Source organism: Saccopteryx bilineata, chromosome 9, assembly GCF_036850765.1.
Source record: "Saccopteryx bilineata isolate mSacBil1 chromosome 9, mSacBil1_pri_phased_curated, whole genome shotgun sequence".
NCBI lineage: Eukaryota > Metazoa > Chordata > Mammalia > Chiroptera > Emballonuridae > Saccopteryx > Saccopteryx bilineata.
In genome coordinates, this window is record NC_089498.1 from 421,274 (window position 1) to 442,490 (window position 21,217).

At 47.2% G+C, this 21,217-nt stretch overlaps 1 protein-coding gene across 2 annotated transcripts in view; it reads right to left on the bottom strand.

Moving 5' to 3' along the window:
• Window positions 1–21,217, bottom strand: part of DPY19L3 (dpy-19 like C-mannosyltransferase 3) — a 47,583-nt gene that overhangs the window by 20,800 nt on the left and 5,566 nt on the right. For both annotated transcript variants that reach the window (XM_066242465.1, XM_066242466.1), the window contains exons 4-15: window positions 15,964–16,054; window positions 14,274–14,395; window positions 13,570–13,715; window positions 11,739–11,862; window positions 10,431–10,565; window positions 9,268–9,399; window positions 7,891–7,992; window positions 5,127–5,200; window positions 4,775–4,933; window positions 3,152–3,262; window positions 2,359–2,470; window positions 1,669–1,725 (exon numbers count right to left, since the gene is read on the bottom strand). In XM_066242465.1, the coding sequence (XP_066098562.1) occupies window positions 1,669–1,725; window positions 2,359–2,470; window positions 3,152–3,262; window positions 4,775–4,933; window positions 5,127–5,200; window positions 7,891–7,992; window positions 9,268–9,399; window positions 10,431–10,565; window positions 11,739–11,862; window positions 13,570–13,715; window positions 14,274–14,395; window positions 15,964–16,054 (1,365 nt within the window). The remainder of the gene's footprint in view (window positions 1–1,668; window positions 1,726–2,358; window positions 2,471–3,151; window positions 3,263–4,774; window positions 4,934–5,126; window positions 5,201–7,890; window positions 7,993–9,267; window positions 9,400–10,430; window positions 10,566–11,738; window positions 11,863–13,569; window positions 13,716–14,273; window positions 14,396–15,963; window positions 16,055–21,217) is intronic.

The following is a 21,217-nucleotide window of genomic DNA, read 5'->3' on the forward strand; positions in this document are numbered from 1 at the left end:
GCATCTGGTGGGTAGAAGGCAGGGAGGAAGCTGAACACCGCCATGCCCAGGGTGTTGCCCTGTGACACAGAACTGTCCAGCCAGCACGCCCACACAGGGTCTCTAGGCTCATGGGGCACCAACCTGGAGGGATGAGGAACACCAGCTTTGGGACTCACAGCCTGTCCTAACAGTTCCCCGGTGACATTGATGCTGCCTGTCTGGGGACCACCCTGTGATAGCCAGAGCTCCAGAGTGGGGTTTATTTATTCCACTGGGTCCTCCCTCAGTCCTACCAAGAATAGGGGACTTAAGTCTCCAAACAGCTTTAAAAAATGAGTAAAACTTAAAATAGGTAGCTGAGACAGCTAAGACTCAGTGGGAAGGCAGCCTGGGACGAGAACAGGGAGGAACTATAGCTTCCTGTGTGGAGCGTCTGCAGGCAAAGCCACCTCATCCTGATGAAGCCTGTTTGTTTAATCCTTAAACGTGTGTAAGAAGTTTCGCTTATTTATATGGGAGCAATAAAATGCGCAGAGGCATTTGGTCAACATAATCTGGTTCTGTGGTTCCAGTATCTGGGAGTTGGCACAGAGCTGTGCCTGCAACAGTCGATGTTTTGATGGATAGAACAATGCTAGAACATCGTTTTTTGAAATATTTACAATAAAATCATCCAACATAGTGATTATCTAACACTTTTTCTTTTAGCCTAGACCCTTTGCTGCAAATAAAACCTCACGTGAAAACATAAAAGAAAATGAACCCCAAAGTTGAGCCGCTGTTGCTGACCCTCTGTGGCAAGTCCCCGTCCCCACGGGCCACCTCCCAGGTCCGGGCTGCGCACAGCAGGCGTCGAGACCCACTGTTCTGATTGAAACAAAGTCTGAAGAAAATCATCTGAATTTTAAAAATATGTAAGATCTTTATTTTAAAGAGTGGCTGAGTTCACTTGGATAAAACACAGTCTGGGCTACCTGCCCAGGTGACAACTCGAGCCTCGGACGTCAAAGACGTGACAAAGCGTCACCAGGTCGTCGACACGACCAACAACTTGCGTTTCTTCATGGGGGTTCTCAGGCTCGCAGCACAATTAGGGCCGTTTTAGAAATTAGCCAACTGAGAACACGAAGAATCTCATTGTTTCCTACCCAACCTGAGTGACGGACAAGGGTGGTCTCCAACTGCACTCCCTCCTGTGTGGCCAGCCCACACCCGGGGTGACCGGGGCACCAGCTGACACGCAGCTCATGGTCTCCAACTGCACTCCCTCCTGTGTGGCCAGCCCACACCCGGGGTGACCGGGGCACCAGCTGACACGCAGCTCAGTGTAGTCTTACTCTGTATAAAGCAGGTGACCGGGAAATAAGCTTCCCACTTTATTCACCTCAAAATAGGTCTGAAGACATCTTTATTTTCGGAATTTGCATCTGCTGGATATTAAGTTGAAACCAAAATTAACTGGAATGATTAAGCTGTAGTAGTTTCTTGCTCTGTTTTTGATTTTTAAATACTATTTGGGAAACAGAGCAGCCTTCCTATCAGAGTTAATTGCCACAGAAGCTAAGGAGGTATTTATAATCCCCGCAATCCACTCTGTTCCCCAACTGTACACCAGGTACACTGAGTCAAAGCCATTCGTTATTTTGTGTGTGGATTGATGGCAAGAATGGGGAAGATTAGTCTTACCTTATAGCACACATAGAGCAGTATTAATGTTGGAACTGAATACCGCATCATGCACATCTGCATAAGAAAGACATGGTTTAGATCACGTGTTCTGAACACTATTGCCTCACAGTTTTGCTTTATAAACATGACCCCCCCCATTTTTTTTAAGCAACAGAAATATGAGTTAAGGGAGGATTTAATGGAGTATCCAATATGCAAAGCAATCCACCGAGTCAGTGTGAGGGTTGGATGGCTCACCAGGTGCCGTGACCTGCACCATGCTGCCCCCCGGTGATGGGAGAGAGCAGGACAGCGCAGAAACGCATCCACAGGCTATTAACTGATACCGTGGGCTTATCAGTCATTATTTTTAGGATAACACATTATAGTTACCATAGTGATAGCTCTGGACAATGGGATTACTGGCGGTTTTTAATTTTTCTTTTTGTGATTTTCAGTATTTCCAAATTCTGTACATAATGAGCATATCTAACTTATGGTTCAATGATGAAATGGTGAAATGATTACAAAATAAAATTTTAAAAAATTCCTTAGAACATCATAATGTATCAGGGATCTATTTTTAGCTTCAAATGTCAGTATTCATTTTTATCAGACGGATGTATGGGCAATGACAACGTGAGACAGAATCAGTGTGAAAGAAAGACTAGAGGTCACACAGATGAAGTAAGGAAGGGGTACACTGACCCTTGCTGGGCTGTACAGGTGGGCGACCTTCAGAAGTAGCCCCCACACTTCAGGGCTGCACAGGCCGGAGGCGGCAAACACGCACATGTGCGGCGTCCACAGGTACTTCATCCTGTACGGACAACAGGCAAAGGTCAGCAGGTGCCTCGTATGCAAATTAAACCTGAGAGAGCTGCACTGGTCAAATCTTAGCAGAACCACACAACATCTGCCAGAGGTGAGCTACAGACGTCACTGCCGTCCAAGAACTACTACCAGAGTGAAAACAGGAATGAACTGGTGACAAACGAGACTGGGTTCTGGGAGGAGACAGAAGACGAGGACACGTTACAGGAGCCATGCCCATTAATGCAGGTGGTGCTGGTTTCTGGCTGCATTGCTAAATTATTTTAGGCAAAGAATGGTTAAATAAAAGAATAAAGTCAGGCAGATAAAGCCCTGGCCAGCTGGCTCGGTGGTAGGGTGTTGGCCCAACGTGTGGAAGTCCCAGGTTCGAATCCTGGCCAGGGCACACAGGAGAAGCGCCCATCTGCTTCTCCACCCCTCCCCCTCTCCATCCTCTCTGTCTCTCTCTTCCCCTCCCACAGCCAAGGCTCTATTGGAGCAAAGTTGGCCCCAGGCACTGAGAACAGCTCCATGGCCTCCGCCCCAGATGGGCAGGGCATCACTCCTTGGTGGGCATGCCGGGTGGATCCCGGTCGGGTGCATGCTGGAGTCTGTCTCTCTGCCTCCCTTCAGAAAAATAAATAAGTAAGTAAGTAAATAAGTAAGTCAGCAGATAAAACAAGAATACCTCATTGTGCTCAATGCCAAGAATCCAAACAACACGGTGTGCACTAAGTTGTAGGTGGTTTCTGGCCTCAGGCTGACAGAGCACTTTCCCGTCTGGTCCCCGGGTGGTTGGCTGGAAGGGTCCAGATGAAATAGCACATGTGTATGTTAAAGTTGGGTGCAGAATGCCAATTTGGTCAAACCTTTTTTTTTTTAAAGAAGATACAAGAAACTTATGCTTCCGTACATTTAGAATTATATTATTTCCCTAAGATAAAATGAATCAACACTGATGATTTTAACTTGTTCATGAATCTAACAGTACCATAATATAAATGTATTAATAAGTAAAATAAAATTAACAAATTTCATTTTAATTTAAGTAAAAATTTAAAGTGCTCCAATCTTTTAAATGATAAGAGTAAAAAAAGTCCTTTTGAAAGAACGGAAACTTAAGTGATCTTGAGAGATGTTATACAAGTTACCAGTGTTTTTCAAGTTGCTGCAAATAAGAAAAGGAAACTCCATCCATAAACTTGGAATCCAGTTCCTTCATGAACTAATGACCACATGTTAACCTGCCAGTATGCCCCCCATGTGTCTCTAACATGACTTTTTATCAAACAAGCTACATTAGAGAGATCCCACCCAGACGGCTGGCAACCACCTAACACCCGCTCACCGTCTAGTTCTGCTTTGGGCAGCTGTTTCGTTCAGACGGTCTCCCAGAGTCAGGACCCGAAGCTTGCACACTGCATCCCATCAATGTCTCTCTACATCAGGGGTCCCCAAACCTTTTACACAGGGGGCCAGTTCACTGTCCCTCAGACCATTGGAGGGTCACCACATACAGTGCTCCTCTCACTGACCACCAATGAAAGAGGTGCCCCTTCTGGAAGTGCGGCGGGGGCCGGATAAATGGGCTCAGGGGACCGCATGCGGCCCGTGGGCCGCAGTTTGGGGAGACCTGCTCTACATGACCGTTCAGTCCATTATCAAGTGCTCTCCCTGCCCCGTGAGGCTGTTTATTGGTTGAAGGAAAGGTATCAGTTCCCCTATGAACCAGCCCTGCCTTCTGGGTTTGGCTGGTGGTCTCCTTGTGGGTGGCCAGTGCCTTGCTCTGTGTGATCAGATCTAGAGGTCGATCATCAGAGCCCAGTGTGCTGTCGGGAAGAAGCATCTCCGGGAGGCGCTCGGTGCTGCATTCCACTGGGGGACACGCATGTCCACCTGCCTGTCCCCCCTTGGTGGGTTTGACGGTGAGCGGTATGGACGCTGCCCTCTTGTCGGGAGAAGGAAAGAGCAGTCAAGGCTGCCCTTTAAGATAAAGTGATACGTCTATAAGGGCCCCTTCACCTTCCTACACGTCCAACACAGGCAGGCGTGCGTGCGGCTGCCGTGAACTGGGGACTTCCGCTTTCCTGGGGCGCCCTCTCAGGCGCTTCCCACACATCCTGATCCTAGTACTGACCACCACAGAAACGTTACATGACACAGACTGGAGTCCGGCTTCCCCATCGAGGGCGGGTCCACCCTAAACGGACATTAGCACCCTATCCTGATACTTTGATTTTTAAATCCGCAGTTTTCCTGCCACGCAGGTGAGTCCCGCAGGCACAGCCCGGGTGTGTGACGCCCACCACACCTGAGGTTTCGGAAGGCGCCAGCCAGCGCGGCGGCCCCGGTGACGCACAGCACGGACAGGTAAGCGGGGAGGAGCAGGGTGTCCGCGAGCCTTCCGAAGGTGTTCAGGGGCAGGAGGCCGAAAGCTTCCTCACACAGGTACAGATTCGCATCAAAGTCTCTAGAGGACACACGGGAAGTGGAAATTAGATTCACTATCAGTAAACTATGGTTTCTTCTCCCTTCAAAATGAGCCTGAAACGAACAGTCAAAGGCACAACGATGACTTAAGTTTTAAAGTCCTTGCTGTTTAATATTAAAAAGTACACAAAGATTACATTTGTTTAAAGAAAAAAAATTAAATTTAACCATACCTTGTTGCTCCAAATCCAAATTTCGCCATAAGAAATTTAAATATGTGTTCATCTGACTTCAGGTTTAGAACTTTCTGTTGGGGGAACAAAGAGAAATCTCTGTCAGAGCCTCGTGCCGGGTCCCCTGGCCCCTCCAGTGGCCCAGTCCACACCCCGGTCACAGCGCCCCTGCCACAGCACCCCCCCCCCCCCCCCCCCCCGTCACAGTGCCCCCGCCACAGCGCCCCGGTCACAACGCCCCCGTCACAGCGCCCCCGTCACAGTGCGCCAGTCACAGAGCCCCCAGTCACAGCGCCCCCGGTCACAGCACCCCCCCCCGCCACAGCGCCCCCCCCCCCCGTCTCAGCGCCCCCCGGTCACAGCGCCCGCCCCCCGTCACAGCGCCCCCGGTCACAGCACGCCCCCCCCCCGTCACAGCGCCCGCCCCCCGTCACAGCGCCCCCGGTCACAGCACGCCCCCCCCCGCCACAGCACCTCCCCCCATCACAGCGCCCCCGGTCACAGCACCCCCCCCCGTCACAGCGCGCTGGTCACAGAGCCCCCAGTCACAGCGCCCCCGGTCACAGCACCTCCCACCCCCCCACCCCCGTCACAGCGCCCCCGGTCACAGCACGCCCCCCCCCGTCACAGCACCCCCCCTCCGTCACAGCGCCCCCGGTCACAGCACCCCCCCCCCCGTCACAGCGCGCCCCGGTCACAGCACCTCCCACCCCCACTCCCCGTCACAGCGCCCCCGGTCACAGCACGCCCCCCCCCCCCGCCACAGCACCTCCCCCCATCACAGCGCCCCCGGTCACAGCACCCCCCCCCCCCGTCACAGCGCGCTGGTCACAGAGCCCCCAGTCACAGAGCCCCCGGTCACAGCACCTCCCACCCCCCCACCCCCGTCACAGCGCCCCCGGTCACAGCACGCCCCCCCCCCGTCACAGCACCCCCCCTCCGTCACAGCACCCCCCCCGTCACAGCGCCCCCCGGTCACAGCACCTCCCACCCCCACTCCCTGTCACAGCGCCCCCGGTCACAGCGCCCCCGCCATGGCGCGCCGGTCACAGCGCCTCTGGTCACAGCACGCCCCCCCCCCCGTCACAGCACCCCCCCCCCGTCACAGCGCCCCCCGGTCACAGCACCTCCCACCCCCACTCCCTGTCACAGCGCCCCCGGTCACAGCGCCCCCGCCATGGCGCGCCGGTCACAGCGCCCCCGGTCACAGCACGCCCCCCCCCCCCATCACAGCACCCCCCCTCCGTCACAGCACCCCCCCCCCGTCACAGCGCCCCCCGGTCACAGCACCTCCCACCCCCACTCCCTGTCACAGCGCCCCCCGGTCACAGCGCCCCCGCCATGGCGCGCCGGTCACAGAGCCCCCAGTCACAGCGCCTCTGGTCACAGCCTCCCCCCCCCCCCCCCCCCCCCCCCCCCGCAACAGCACGCAGGGGAGCTCAGTGGTCACAGGCTCAGGACAGAGCAGTCCTCAGCAGGGACGCCAAAGCTGCCCCATTTCTTTCCTCCCTCCCTTTTTTCTTTCTTTTTTTTTTTAGTAGAATCATTTTGTCAAATAGAATCTTACATGTAAGTTTAACATGTAAAGTAGATTTAAAAAAAAAGTGCTTCTTTGGTGTCAGGGAGAGAGAGGCCGCTGAAGCCCAATGAGTGTGATGTTTCAGATCAGAAAACCAATAATCTGATCATCTGCAGCCTTGGCGGGTGTACTGCCCACAAGGTGAGTCCGGCTGTGGGGTTTCCAGCTGTGGACCCGTCACACAGATAAGTCAGACGCAGGGGACCCTCACGGGGTGAATACACAATAGTGATGATTTTAATTCACCTAGTTTTATGACTTACAAAAATTCATACAACACACATGGGGACTGTCTCATAAGAAAAGTGAAGATAGAAGAGAAAATAAGATGGGTCCAGGAGGGAGGTTAGCAGAGCGGGCACGTTCACGAGAGATGCGCCTGGAGCCGGTCGCTCGCGCCGCGCGCGGACGGAGACGCGCGCCGTGTGCTCACATTAGACTGACACCAGCGCTCTCAGAGATCTAGCGTGCCGGGCCGGAGACGCAACAGAACCAGCAAGTTTTTCTAAATCCTGTCATTGTCATAGCAGGTCACCCGCCAAACATCAAGGGCAACTGGACAGACGTGGTCCTTGGGAAGTCAAAACAGTGGCCCCAGCCTGTGCCTCACGCCAGGGTGGATCCCTGAGCATCGAAAGAAGGTCCCACTGGGTTCTCAGGTGTGCCGACCGCTCTGCCGGATAAGGTTTGAGGAGCACTGAACTGTGTGTAGTTTATGGGCTTAGTTACACGGGTCCAGAGGGGGGTGCTTTTATTTTTGGTAGGCAGCACATAGCGTAGCCTCCGCGGTCCTATGCAAGAGGCGTCGGTAGGTGCCTGAGCGGGTGTCCTGTCCGGAGACCCGCCTTCCAGGGGTCAGTCACCACAGTAAGGTGCATGGTTCTGGGAGGGCAGCCAGTGTATTGATTAACTTATCCCAATAAAAATCATGTAAGAAAATGATCTCTAAAAAGTGGAATTTTTAAAATTGAGAGTTACTTGTTTAATGCTTTAGAAGTTGAACTTTCAGAAAGTTTAATAACTCAAAAGTCGAGTGCAAGGTAGGACATGTTAAAGAGTAAATAGAAAGGACTAAAGTCAAGAAAATAATCCTGTTACTGAAACAAAGTTAAAACCAAGCCTGTTTGAATTAAAACTGTAACTCTTTAGCAATGCTAAATTAAATACTTCATTTTATTAACCTACCTTAATAACGTTGTTGAGTAAAAGGGTCAAGCACAAAACCATAAATAAATGTAATAATAGTTTCACAAGCCTATTAAGGAAGTTTCCAGTTTTCAGATTTTTCTAGAAATTAAAAGAGTTGAGTTTTAATTCTTAAATTTTAATATAACTTCATAAACACTTAAGATTACTTAAGGATTTAAAACATTAGATCATGCAACATATAGGGAAAATATAACCTACTGGTTTTCATGTGGTTACATTGTTTTAATATTTGTAATTTTCTGAAAGTAAATGAATCCTTTAATAAACTTTCTAAAATGGAAAAATCTGTCCTTTTTTTTTTTTAAAGACCTTTGCAACCAGAGGATGGAATATGTTACTTATAAGGTACTCAGGATATACTGATTGAACAAGTCTTTTGATCATTTATCCATTAAGTTATAAATCACAGATGTAGCTATCATCCAATTAAATAAAAGATCTATGAGTACACAAAGACATCAGTGGTGCTCTTTGATATATACTAATATTTTTTATAACTCTCAGATTTTATAACTTTACAGATTATCACAGTATCTAGAGGTCAAATATGAGTGATATTTACTTATCACTAAGGATAAAAGGATGAATGAGAACTAATGTTTTTGATAGTCAGCAAAAAGCCTGTTTCTAACAGCTTTTGTGACAGCTTGTCTATAAAAGCTCTCACAAAAGACTAATAAGAAAAAGGGTTTACTCTTCCCAAAGTGGAAAACAAAATGACTTCTTGATGGAAAAAAGTTCATAAGAAGTGTTTCTCATATGCTTATGAGAAAGAAAACAGGCTTTGTGATATTATTAAGGAAAAAACAACTGACTCTTATATCTCAAGTAAATTTAAGAAACTCTCATTAGAAGTCAAAAGATCAGGTGGATGTTTTCAAACATGACACCCCAGGAAATATCCCATCATTGATAAAGGTGTTTCTTTGGATTTTGAAGATTTTTACGAGTTAATTTTAATTCATTATGAATCAGTAACAAGGTGTGGGCATGCGCACACTGGCAGGAGGCCCCTGCACACAGCAGCAGTTCTGACCCTCAGGTTCGCGCACAGACTCAAGTTTAACAATTTTCTCTTTTATTTCTATAAATCCATGGCATTCGAATAAGCATCTTTGGTTTATCCCTGAACTGAATTAAGATTCTAGTTCTCAGAGAAATAACAAAAATAGGAATGCTAACCACACACTTAAAAAAAGAAAGAAAGAAAAGAAAAGAAAAAGCAAATAAAGCCCTTCTTGCTTTTTTTGTAGGAATTTGGTCCTCAATTTTCCTTTGCGGCATGAAAATAAGTTCCTACAAACCACGCTACTCAAAAAAATTTACAGACCAAAAGAAAAAAAAAAATCCTACCTGAAACTTTCTTACAATTAATACGGAAAGGTTAAAACTGATAAGCAACGATCCAAGAATCATGGGATTAAAAAACTGCAGGGCGCAGACCAGGACCAGTGCTGCCGTCTGTATCAGGTAGAGCCGAGTCGCCTGCAACAGCCGGAGAGAGACAGAGAGGCAGTTAGGAGACCAGCATATGGTGTCTAGTTACAGATCCAGAGAGCACACCCACTCCACCTAATACAAGCTAAAAGAGATACTAAATCCTTTACTTCTGTTTACTTAATGTCAACCACGAAACGTTTAAAATGTAACCAAGAGAAAACATAGTGGATGCTCTGAAGCAGAGGGAGCAGATGATGCTCTAAGTACATCCTGGCAGAAAAGCTGCGTGGCCTTCCTGTGGGGACAGCTCATGGGTAAGGCAGGGACGCTCACACCGGCCTCGGTGCCGCGGGAACTGCACACAGGCCAGATGAGGTGACGTGTGGAGACCATGGAAGAATGTGCCAGTGACAGCCCTGGGTGTAATTCAAATGGAAAGAAGCAAAATGCAGCCCACCTGGACGCAGAAAAATGCCTCAAAAAGAGAAAGAATAAAGAGCGGATACTCTTTCTTAGTCACGCTGGCTTATGAACAATTTCACTTTTATTCAGCAGAAAATCACATTCCCCCTTGTTTTGTTTTCTAACCTCAAAGGAAACAGACCCACGTCAGCATTTAAAAGTAAGGCCTGATGCACGCATGTGAGGACGCACACAAGGGTGATGATTACTCATTTCATGGGGGAGTCAACAGGGATTCACACTCAAGCTGGTTAAACGTTACTGTGAAAATTTTATAAAGTGCCACAGAAAGTTGTTACATGCCCACTGATTTCCTTGGAGGAAAAAAAAAAAGGACAACACATCATCACACATTTCAAAAGAGCTGTCTTATAAATTAAAATGTAAGCCATCTCTATAAAGGACCACGGCATTAGATATCTGTGCTCCACCATCTAGTGTACAGTCGGCAGCACAAGAGTGTATGAAGCTGGGGGCACGAGGCCGCGTGAAGGATCGGCCCCAGACGGTGCACTCCCGGAGCCGCAGCAGCGCCGTGCTCCGCGGTTACGTGTGCGCTCCGCGCCTTCCGCAGCCACAGCACCAGACGAGACCCCGCCGCGGGCGGCGCTCACCTTCAGGGCCGGCAGCATGTCCAGGGAGTCCAGCGCAAACAGCCCCAGCGCCTGCACCAGCATTGTAAACTGATTGAACTGCCACGTCAGACTGAAGATGAAAGTTGATAGGAAAATGGCGAGGAGGGTCAGCCTCTGTGAACGGAAAACCTTGGAGTGACTTACATGTCGCCTCGCAGACAAGTTTCCAAGAGCAGCAAGATCTCTACCACCAAAGAGAAAAACCGTGGATGGTTCCTCTGAAAACCCTCTGCCTTTATTCTGTAAGCTCCAAATACCCTGGCGTGACACTGGCACATACATGTTCACACGTGGTGTGTGAGCCCCAGCGAATCCGGAGGTGCTACTGCTCCAAATCACATCTCAGGAGCAGGGGCGCAAGAACTCTGACAGCTTTGCAGAAGTCATCTGTGAACCTGCTGCCACCATTTAAGGCTACATAGAGCACCTTTTTAACAAGAATGAAACCATTTTTTCTTCCTTCCTTCCTTCCTTCCTTCCTTCCTTCCTTCCTTCCTTCCTTCCTTCCTTCCTTCCTTCCTTCCTTCCTTCCTTCCTTCCTTCCTTCCTTCCTTCCTTCCTTCCTTCCTTCCTTCCTTCCTTCCTTCCTTCCTTCCTTCCTTCCTTCCTTCCTTCCTTCCTTCCTTCCTTCCTTCCTTCCTTCCTTCCTTCCTTCCTTCCTTCCTTCCTTCCTTCCTTCCTTCCTTCCTTCCTTCCTTCCTTCCTTCCTTCCTTCCTTCCTTCCTTTTCTTTTCTTTTTGTATTTTTCTGAAGCTGGAAACGGGGAGAGACAGTCAGACAGACTCCCGCATGCGCCCGACTGGGATCCACCCGGCACGCCCACCAGGGGCGACGCTCTGCCCACCAGGGGGCGATGCTCTGCCCCTCCGGGGCGTCGCTCTGCCGCGACCAGAGCCACTCTAGCGCCTGGGGCAGAGGCCACGGAGCCATCCCCAGCGCCCGGGCCATCTTTGCTCCAATGGAGCCTTGGCGACGGGAGGGGAAGAGAGAGACAGAGAGGAAGGAGGGGGTGGGGGTGGAGAAGCAGATGGGTGCTTCTCCTGTGTGCCCTGGCCGGGAATTGAACCCGGGTCCCCCGCACGCCAGGCCGACGCTCTACCGCTGAGCCAACCGGCCAGGGCCGAAACCATTTTCTTGGCAAAGGAGGAAAAGGCCCTGAAGAAGACTTAATTTAACTCGAGTTTAAGAACTGGTCATGAACTAAGGACTGTCCCCAGGCTGCGGGAGACCAGGCACGTCTCGACTTCTGAAGCTTGCACAGAGACACGAAGCTCTGCACACACTCACCTCAGCCCCAGGCCGCAGGGCTGGTCTCAGGAAGTAGGTGACGGCCGCTCCCTGAACGGCGAGGAACGGCAGCGCCCAGTTCTCCCGCAGCGGGACGGTGAACTCCACCCTGGTCGTGTCCACTCTGCACAAAGAAGACACAGTGGCCACAGCCGTCACTTGCACTGCGACCACCTCCAGGCGTCCTAAAGGGACAGACGTGTTACACTAGGGACAGTTAGGTTCTGGTTGTCGGTGCTCAGTAACAACCTGTTCTTCTTGCCATTGTCCTTGTGACATAAAATCAGCAGTGAGACAATTCAGGTGACCTGACTGTACATACAACCAAGTGGTGGATCTGGGCACCCCCTATGGGGGCTCGTGTGGCCTGCTCACACTGCGCCAGGGTCATGAGCGCACCCTCCCTGTCCCCTCAGTGCTCTATACTTGAGCCCTCCGTCTGTCCCTGCTGGCCATTTCCGCAAGCTCCTTGCCTTCCTTGAATGTGACCCCGTGGCGGGCTAGTACAGGCCAGTTTTCATCTCTTTACAGCTGGCATCAGAACGATCCCTACACATACTAGGCAGTCAATAAACACCTTTCATTTACTCTTAATACGAACAATAAACTTGACTTTCATTTACTCTTAGAAGGAATAATGTTAGACTAACATATTAAAAGGCAGCATAACACAGGTCTCATACCCTATGTTTGAATTCTGACCAAGACTCAGCTGTGTGTATATTGATATAAATATATATATAAATATATATGCCTTGATCTCTCTCTATATTCTTGTATATATAATGATGTTTTAAGTTAACCTGTAACCTTCCATTTCCTCATCTCTAGAATGGTGATAATAATATCTCCTCTACAGGGTTGTAGGTGGAGCGCAGAGCACATTCCTAGCAGCTGTGGCTGACGCAATGCTGTGAGAACACTCCAGCACCTGAAGCCCTCCCGGGCACACCCAGGACGGAGCTCGCCTGCTGTAAGGAAGTGACTCAGCACCAACCACGCAGCTCCCTGATCTTTTCAGCCGTTGGCTATGAAGGACACGCTGTAACACCCTATGGGCTGAACCTGTGTATATAAGCTAGCCTACTTCCTGAATTAAGCGGATCTGCGTCACTGAACCTGGTCCCCGGAGTCGGGTCTCTGCGTCTCCGTGGTCCTCACCCCCGGTGGCCTTGTCCACAAGGGTTGTTAGAAGAATACACAGAAACCATTTTGCAGAGTACTTGGCATGAAGTAATCATTCACTAAAGTTGTAATCAAAAGGAATCTTTTTTTAAGATTATAAAATAAAATCAGTGTTAGAACTTGTGTTTGAGTTTGTCAGACTTCTACTCAGTATTGGTGTCACCACTGTAGGTCAGGTAATTTTTTAATATATCTCGAATAGGTTTTTTTTTTTTTTTAAAAAAAAGCTATTTCATTGTGCTCCAGTATTTAGAAATAGATGAGTAATGTATGAGTTCCTTGCATTTATACAGTTCTTTATGCTTTGATAATTATAAACTGCACACAACCCTACTAAGGTGACTAGTGAAGACATCAGGGAACACCTTGAAGAGGTGGGATGTGGCTGGAGAAACACTGGCCACACAGCAAAGCGGTGGCAGGGCTGGGTAGTCACAGATGACTCTGGACTTGCAGCTCCACCTTCTGCTCCTCAGCTGGACATACACGAATGCAGGATGTTCTTGCTAAATAAGACAAACAGCACGAGGCAAAAACTCTCACACAAACCACTGCGGTGGAACAACTGTCTCTGAACTGGAAATGGAGAAACTTCACTTTTGCTCACATTTGATAAAGGGCGGTCAACACACTGGTCCCGACTCACCTGTTTGTCACGTACCAAAGCGCGGCCAGGAGTCCTGAGAGCCACGTCCCACTAAGGAGCCAGCTGGTTACATACAGAGCTGCCACATAGACTGCTTGCAGTCCGAATAAGGTGTAAATATAAAAGTAAACTGGCTCTAAATATTTCTGTAAAAGGGAACGATAGAAATTATTTGTCAGGGAAGCCCGAGTCCTTCTCTTTGCCATTTAGAAAACAACAGTAGAAATCTAATATTCAGAAGCTTCACGTTAGGTAATAAGCCTCTGTCACTCCAGGTGCAGAAGCAGAAGGCAGTCCCAACCCACCAAGGGCTGGGGACCCATTCTTCAGCTGAGTTTACACCTAATTTTGTCCATTTCACCTTAGTCCCCTGAAAAGCGGTCATTGTGATTTGTTAATTTTCCAACTTTTTTTTTTTTAATTTAAATAAGTGAGGAGGATTTGCATGTTCCCACATGGAAATATGTATCCCTTCTAGATCACACACATGTACTGTGAGCCAGGAAGCAATTCCATGGACAAAGTATCTTATAAAACATAAATAAAGAGCAAAGTTCACGATATTTATGAAGCTGATGTGGATACTGTTGCTTTCATACCAAGCCAGTCGAAGATCAGAATAACATATGTGACACTTCAACCTGAAACGGCAGGTTTGAGGTTCCTCTGCTGGTAACAGCTCAGTGCCACAGAACACAACATACCTGTATGGGCAGAACTCTGTATAAGACACTGAGCAGAACCTCCTGGTAAATATTCATTCGCTGAAGGAGATTAATGGTCCTCATAGATTCGGTTTTGTTATCATACATTAAGCCATGAAAACCTAAGGATGATATTTGAAAAATCAGGAAAAATAATTACAATGGAAATTATTCATATATTCAAAACTAGTCAGAGATTCTTTAGCTTGTGCCCAGCTGTGGAGTGGACAACACCATGTAGGAAGCGTTCTTCCCGCAACCAGAACCTGATCCCAGCAGGCCTCTAGACCTCACTGCCAGGAACAGGACGTTCAGACAACAGAGGGCAGGAGATGCCCCCAGGGGCCCCAGCAAAGTCCTGAACATGGCAGACTCCACCCACTACACGAATCCATGTTTTCAACAACCAAAAAAATTATAAGAAAAAAATGGATAAAAAGGTCTAGATGAAAAAAAACCACTTAGAGATTTAGCGAATGATTGTAATATAGGAACCTTGTTTGGTTCTCAAAAACTACACTAAAAATCTGTAAGACCTGGAAATCCATGATAGCACCCTCTCTTTTTATTTAAAATTTTCTGGAATAATAATCTTAGCAAATTAAAACTGAATTCACAGTGATATTTAAAAAGAAGCTATTATATTCACCTTCACAGTTTCTCAATGTGAACACTGTTGGCATTTTGGGCCTGTTAATTCTCTGCTGCGGGGACCAATTTATGCTGTCTCTGTTTGAAGGCACCATCTCTGATACATACTGCCGCCTCCTGGTCAACAGGGCGGGCTCTAGTGGGCTCATCTTAGCTTGCCTTTTTTTGTATCCACTGTGCCTGGGGGGCCATGTAATAGTTGATGAGAAAAAGGTTTTTTATACAACCGAGTTCCAGCTAATAAATACAGGAAGGAGAGACAGAATTAGAATGCCACCCTGTAGCTCTACCGAAATAATGGATGGAGGCAGTAATCCTCAAACGGCCGCTGAAACCATTACGCCAAACTGCCTATCCACAGATTTGACTGATTTGACTTTATGGCCCCAAAAGAAAGATAACCAAAATCTTGTGTCTCTCTTATCGTGATCAAGTGAGAAGTATGAAGCATCACCTATGAAGCATTCTTGCCAAACATATATCTGAACCCAAGAGAGTCCAGGATGGGCAGCTGTCCTGTGTCATGTCACACGCACGTCAGCATGTGCCACATAGGGGGTCCTCCTGGGCGTCAGCGGAAGCGGAGGTAAAGAGTGTGGGCCCTACACACTTGGGGCAACAGCAAAATCAAGGAATGAATGGGGTGCTAGGGACGGTTGTCTTCATCAGTACTATCAAAATGCCTCATTTATACAATACTCCCTTCCTCTTCCAAAACAAAGACCTCTTCCAAAAACGACTGTGAGAAAAGTCAGCTGGAAAACCAAGGAATCGTAGACAGATTAATTTGGGGGGGGGGGGAGGGTAGAGCTGAGTGGAAAGAAAGGAGGGTTACATAAAATGTTGCACAATTTCTTCTAGAGCAGAATATCTTCGTGGACTGACTGTTCTTTAACAAGGAAGTACTGCACACGTTCAAAGAAAAAAAACTATACAAGTTCTACGGAGCATTCAACACGCTTTCGCGCAAAAGTGGTTTTTGGCTGAAATAGTGAGAAGACTGCGGTGGATCCCACATCAGTCGCGTTGGCGGGGTTACCTTGCAGGAGACTGGGCGCCTGCAGCATTTGCTTGTAGTAGGAATAGTAGAGCCCACACTCCGTCCGGAAGGAGATCTCACGCTCCACTTCCTGAAATGAAGGTAGGTCTGTGGGTTTACATGACCGAGTTCAGTTTAAGTATCTATTGTCACTATAGAAACAGGACATAAAATTACAACTTAAGAGGAAAACGACTCTGCAAACATAGTCTTAAGAAATCTTGGCAAATAAAAAAATAAGAAGGCTGATAATTGCTGAAGCTGGGTGTATACTACAGGGGTTGATTGTACTATATTCTACAGTGTGTCCGTAAAGTCATGGTGCACTTTTGACCGGTCACAGGAAAGCAACAAGACTATAGAAATGTGAAATCTGCACCAAATAAAAGGAAAACTCCCAGTTTCATACCTATTCAGTGCAGTTTGATGTGGGCTCACGCACAGATGTTTTAGGGCTCCTTAGGTAGCTATCCCGTATAGCCTCTACAGACTCGTCACTGACTGATGGCCTACCAGAACGGGGTTTCTCCACCAAACTGCCGGTTTCCTTCAACTGCTTATCCCACAGAGTAATGTTATTCCTATGTGGTGGTGCTTCGTTATAAATGCGCCGATATTCACGTTGCACTTTGGTCACGGATTCGAATTTAGCGAGCCACAGAACACACTGAACTTTCCTCTGTACCGTACAGCCCACTGCTCCACTGTATACATGGTGTTACGTCATCATCTGCACATGCACACATGCTACCACATCATCCTACAGAAACTGGGAGGGTTTTTTATTTGGTGCAGATTTCACATTTCTATTGTCTTTTGTTGCTTTCCTGTAACCGGTCAAAAGTACACCATGACTTTATGGACACTCTGTATTTATTTTTGTAGATGTTTAAAATTTTCTATAACAAAGCATTTAAAAAATGGAGACAAATAGTTTCATTTAGTTAATGTTTCAGAGTTAGCATTTTTCTTGTATTTCACACAAATTAAAATTTAAAAAATACCAACATTCTTACATAACATTAGTGAGAAAGAAAATACAAACACATAAAAATCTCCAACTGAAAAGCACTGTAAGTGCATTAGATACCTGCCTAAAAGCTAACAGTATTATATAAGATAAATGATTTTAGATATTTTTAGTAAAAAAGGGGCAGACCTTTTACATATGAAATTTACTTTGACAAGTGGAAAGATGTTCATGTAGGAAAATGGATACGAGACATTTAATCTTTTACATAAACAGTAAATTTTATAACTAAAATTTATAGCAACTGCTATTAGTCAATTTGGTTATAATATGCTTTTATAAAATTTGAAATATGCAGGCAATTGGCAATCAGGATGGGGAAGGCCTTCTGGAATAATCCCATTAATACTCTTAGATCGGAGTATATGAATGTATCTATATGTAAAACACTGCAAATGAACAAAGAATTATAATCTATGTCACTATAGGTTCCTTTACACCAACATTAAAAAAACCCAGGTCCTAGAATCGGCAACACATTGTCTAAAATGTGTCCCCACCTAAGTCTTCCTGTTACAGCCAGTCCATGTTTCACAGACCGAGTTCCCTGGGGAAGGTGATAAAGGCAGCACATCAGACTTTCTCACAGATAAACTTCTTCCAGCACATTTGTATCACCCCCCCAACTCTTTTTCAAATAGTAATAAATATTTCATTAAAAGAACCACTCATGCTATTTATCTTCAGACCTGGAAAGTATTTCTTCTACCCTTTAAATATTTCTTTTATTCTTTAAAAAAAAAGTATTATAAATCAATAAATGAATAAAGCATTGAATGACCTAAGAGGATAACCGACCAGTTATTGGCCTTGAGAAGCAAACAATTACGTTGTATCCTTGTTGACTCTTTCGTATTTTTTTCTTTTAAATTAAATTAAGCCCTGGCCGGTTAAATTAAAAAATTGTTTTTTGGTGACAGAGACAGAGAGAGATAGGTAAGTACAGACAGTCAGGAAGGGAGAGATGAGAAGCATCAGTTCTTTGTTGCAGCACCTCAGTTGTTCATTGATTGCTTTTTCATATGTGCCTGGACAGGGTAGGGGGGCTACAGCAGTCCAAGTGACCCCTTGCTCAAGCCAGTGACTTTGGGCTCAAGCTGGTGAGTCTTGCTCAAACCAGATAAGCCCACACTCAAGCTGGCGACCTCGGAGTTTCGAACCTGGGTCTTCTGCATCCCAGTCCGACGCTCTATCCACTGTGCCACCGCCTGGTCAGGCTATCTTTGCTGACTCTGAGCTTCCTTTCATAGAAAAAAAAATTATCTGGGAAAAACAAACATTGAAAAGAAGGCCTGGTCAGGTTCTGAAACTTAATTTCATGAGCACATTTGCGTTGTAAAAAGGAAACTATGAAATGATGTGCTTCTTTCAGCATTTTACATTTGCTATCGATTTGTGATGTTAACCTTTCGTAGCGGTCATGTGTCATGTTCATCCATTCGTCCTTAACCTTTGAGAAAAATGGCTTGATTGCTTTACCTGATAACATATCACTCTTTTCTAGAATGTTCAAACTCCTAGTTGGTCAAGTAACTATAGAGGCTGTGAATTGGTGTTAACTGAGCCAATATTCACTTTCTTCCAGGCAAATAAAAGAAAGACATTAAGTTTAATTACATTCCTTTTCTTCTCTCCAGCTGCCTTAAAGTGTTCAAAGGACGGCTGCCTTCAATGGAATGTTCTCAGGGCAAACCTACCCCCCCCAACCAAACTGGAGAGTGGCACCGGTCATTCTCAGGTGGCTCTGAGACCAGCAGACTGACCTCGTAAATGTGGGGAGGGAAGAAACCCTGCTCAAAGAGCCAGCAGCAGAGGGCTTTTGCGGCCCTCCCCCCTCAAACACACCCGGAGGTTCGTAATTAGTGAAAAAGCATCCGAACATGATGAATTGGTGATCCGGGCACCAGCTGCATGGAACCAAATGCCACACTTTATCAGACAGACATTTGCAAGTTTTACATCTGCTTCCTGCTAAGGCAACATCTGCTTCACTCACTCAGACACTTTCCCAGTCCTACAGCAATCTACACGCCGCTGGTGGATTGCGCCAGCGACTGTGCACACCAATGAGCATCGCCCTCTAAAGACTGCCACGTGAGCAAATTCTCCCCGGTTTATGGCGTAGGGGCCACCGCGGAGGGAGTGCTGAGAGAGGGCAGCATCTCTACAGACAATGGCAGGCAGAAGTGGAAAGACAAAAGAAATGTATTCTTAAGGAAGTGTACACCTAAAACCATTTGGTAGTAATGTATATAGTCATTTAACAGAAGCATTAAAAGGCAAAAACATCAAAAAAAAAAAAAAAAAAAAAGACAGCCCAGAATAAATGTTGTGCATCTTTGGCAGCACAAAGGGTAACAAACCCTTTTAGACAAATGACACCGAATTTGCAGAGGAAACCTATTGTTCATCTTTTAAAATCTCATAACTGCCCTCCAAATAATTAGGCTGCAGGTCGCGGGGAAGGCATGTGAAGATTAACCTGATACATGCAATCTGCTTTTGAATTAAGTTAAACAGTCATCTCACCAAGAAACAGGAGCTCGCAGTGAGAAAGCTGTTCCCAAAGTCCGTCACCGGGAAGCGTGCCCTCAGCAAACATGCTCATGGCACATACACAGTTCACTGTCTGCTTAAATTCATGTCCATCTGTTAGAACGGCGATTCTAAACTGGTGTGCCGCCGCATTTTTAAAAATGCAATACCTGACTGTTTAGTCAGGGGCCCTGACTTCCTTTCTTAGATTGTCAAAAAAAAAAAAAATGTCAACAGCTAACACAACAATAGCCATCAAGTGTGAGTGAATCAAAATTACACCTAACTTGCCCTGGCTGGGCAGCCTTCCCGGGCAGAGCGCTGTCCCCACACATCCAGGTCGTGGGCTTCATTCCTGGTCAGGGCACACACAGGAACTAACCAGTGAATGCATAAAGAAGTGGAATAACACATCGATGTTTTTCTTTTTCTCTTCTTTCCTCTCTCTCTCTCTTTCTCTCTCTCTCTCAAAAAAAAAGATACCTATTGTTTTTTCAGATCGGCAAAAAGATATTTTTTGATATACTGCAGAATTTTAGTAATTAGTTTATGTGTTTGCTGTGGGATGAGAGGTTGAAAACTGCTGTGCTGGTGTGAACGGTTCCTGCCCTCGAGGTGATGGAGGCCGGGCCGTGAGAGCATGGCCACGCTCCTGAGTGACCTGGACTACTGTGGACAGGACGGCGCTCCCACTGGGCCGACACTGAGGCCACCGTCAGTCCTGGTCCTGCCGTGGTTACCACACTGCAGACCGACCCTACTGATGTGGACGCCTTGCTTTGCAAGAGTATTCAGTGGGAAGATACACAAATTCTGTAATACGAAATAAGTAAGAGTGCCAGTGGGAAATGTCAGCACAGGGAGACAAAGGCTGAAGGCATTGAGTCACTCGAGTACTTTCAGCCAAATGACTTAGCTTTCCTTGCCACAGGGCATTTATTTGCTAGGGAAACAAAAAGGTGTAAGAATTATAGTTCTTGATCCCAAGAGATTTATTTTTCAATGAGAAAGAATATATAATGCATCTTTTTTTTTTTTTTTTGTATTTTTCTGAAGTGAGAAGCAGTGAGGAGGCAGTCAGACAGACTCCCGCATGTGCCCGACCGGGATCCACCCGGCACACCCACCAGGAGGCGATGCCCTGTCCATCTGGGGTGTTGCTCTGTTGCAACCAGAGCCACTCTAGCGCCTGAGGCAGAGGCCATGGAGCCATCCTCAGTGCCCGGGGCCAACTTTGCTCCAATGGAGCCTTGGCTGCAGGAGGAGAAGAGGGAGAGAGAGAAAGGAGAGGGGGAAGGTTGGAGAAGCAGATGGGCGCTTCTCCTGTGTGCCCTGGCCGGGAATCGAACCCGGGACTTCCACACGCCGGGCCGATGCTCTACCACTGAGCCAACCAGCCAGGGCCAGAATAATGCATCTTTTAAAAAATGAAATGACTTCAAGGAGAGGGAAAGAAGAGCTGTTTGCCTGAACCAGCCTCCCTGCTGGGCTCTGTGCTTCTAATTGGTCTCTTCCTCCTTCATGAATTCATTTGTTCATTCCACAAATACCTGCTGACCAACATGGGACAAGCATTCCTCTGCTGGGAGATGCAGCAGGGAACAAAAGAGGCACAAACCTCTGCCTTCAGGAGCCTGCTGGTCAGACAGACGGCCCGCGGGCACTGGGGAGCAGTGAGGAAGGCAGTGT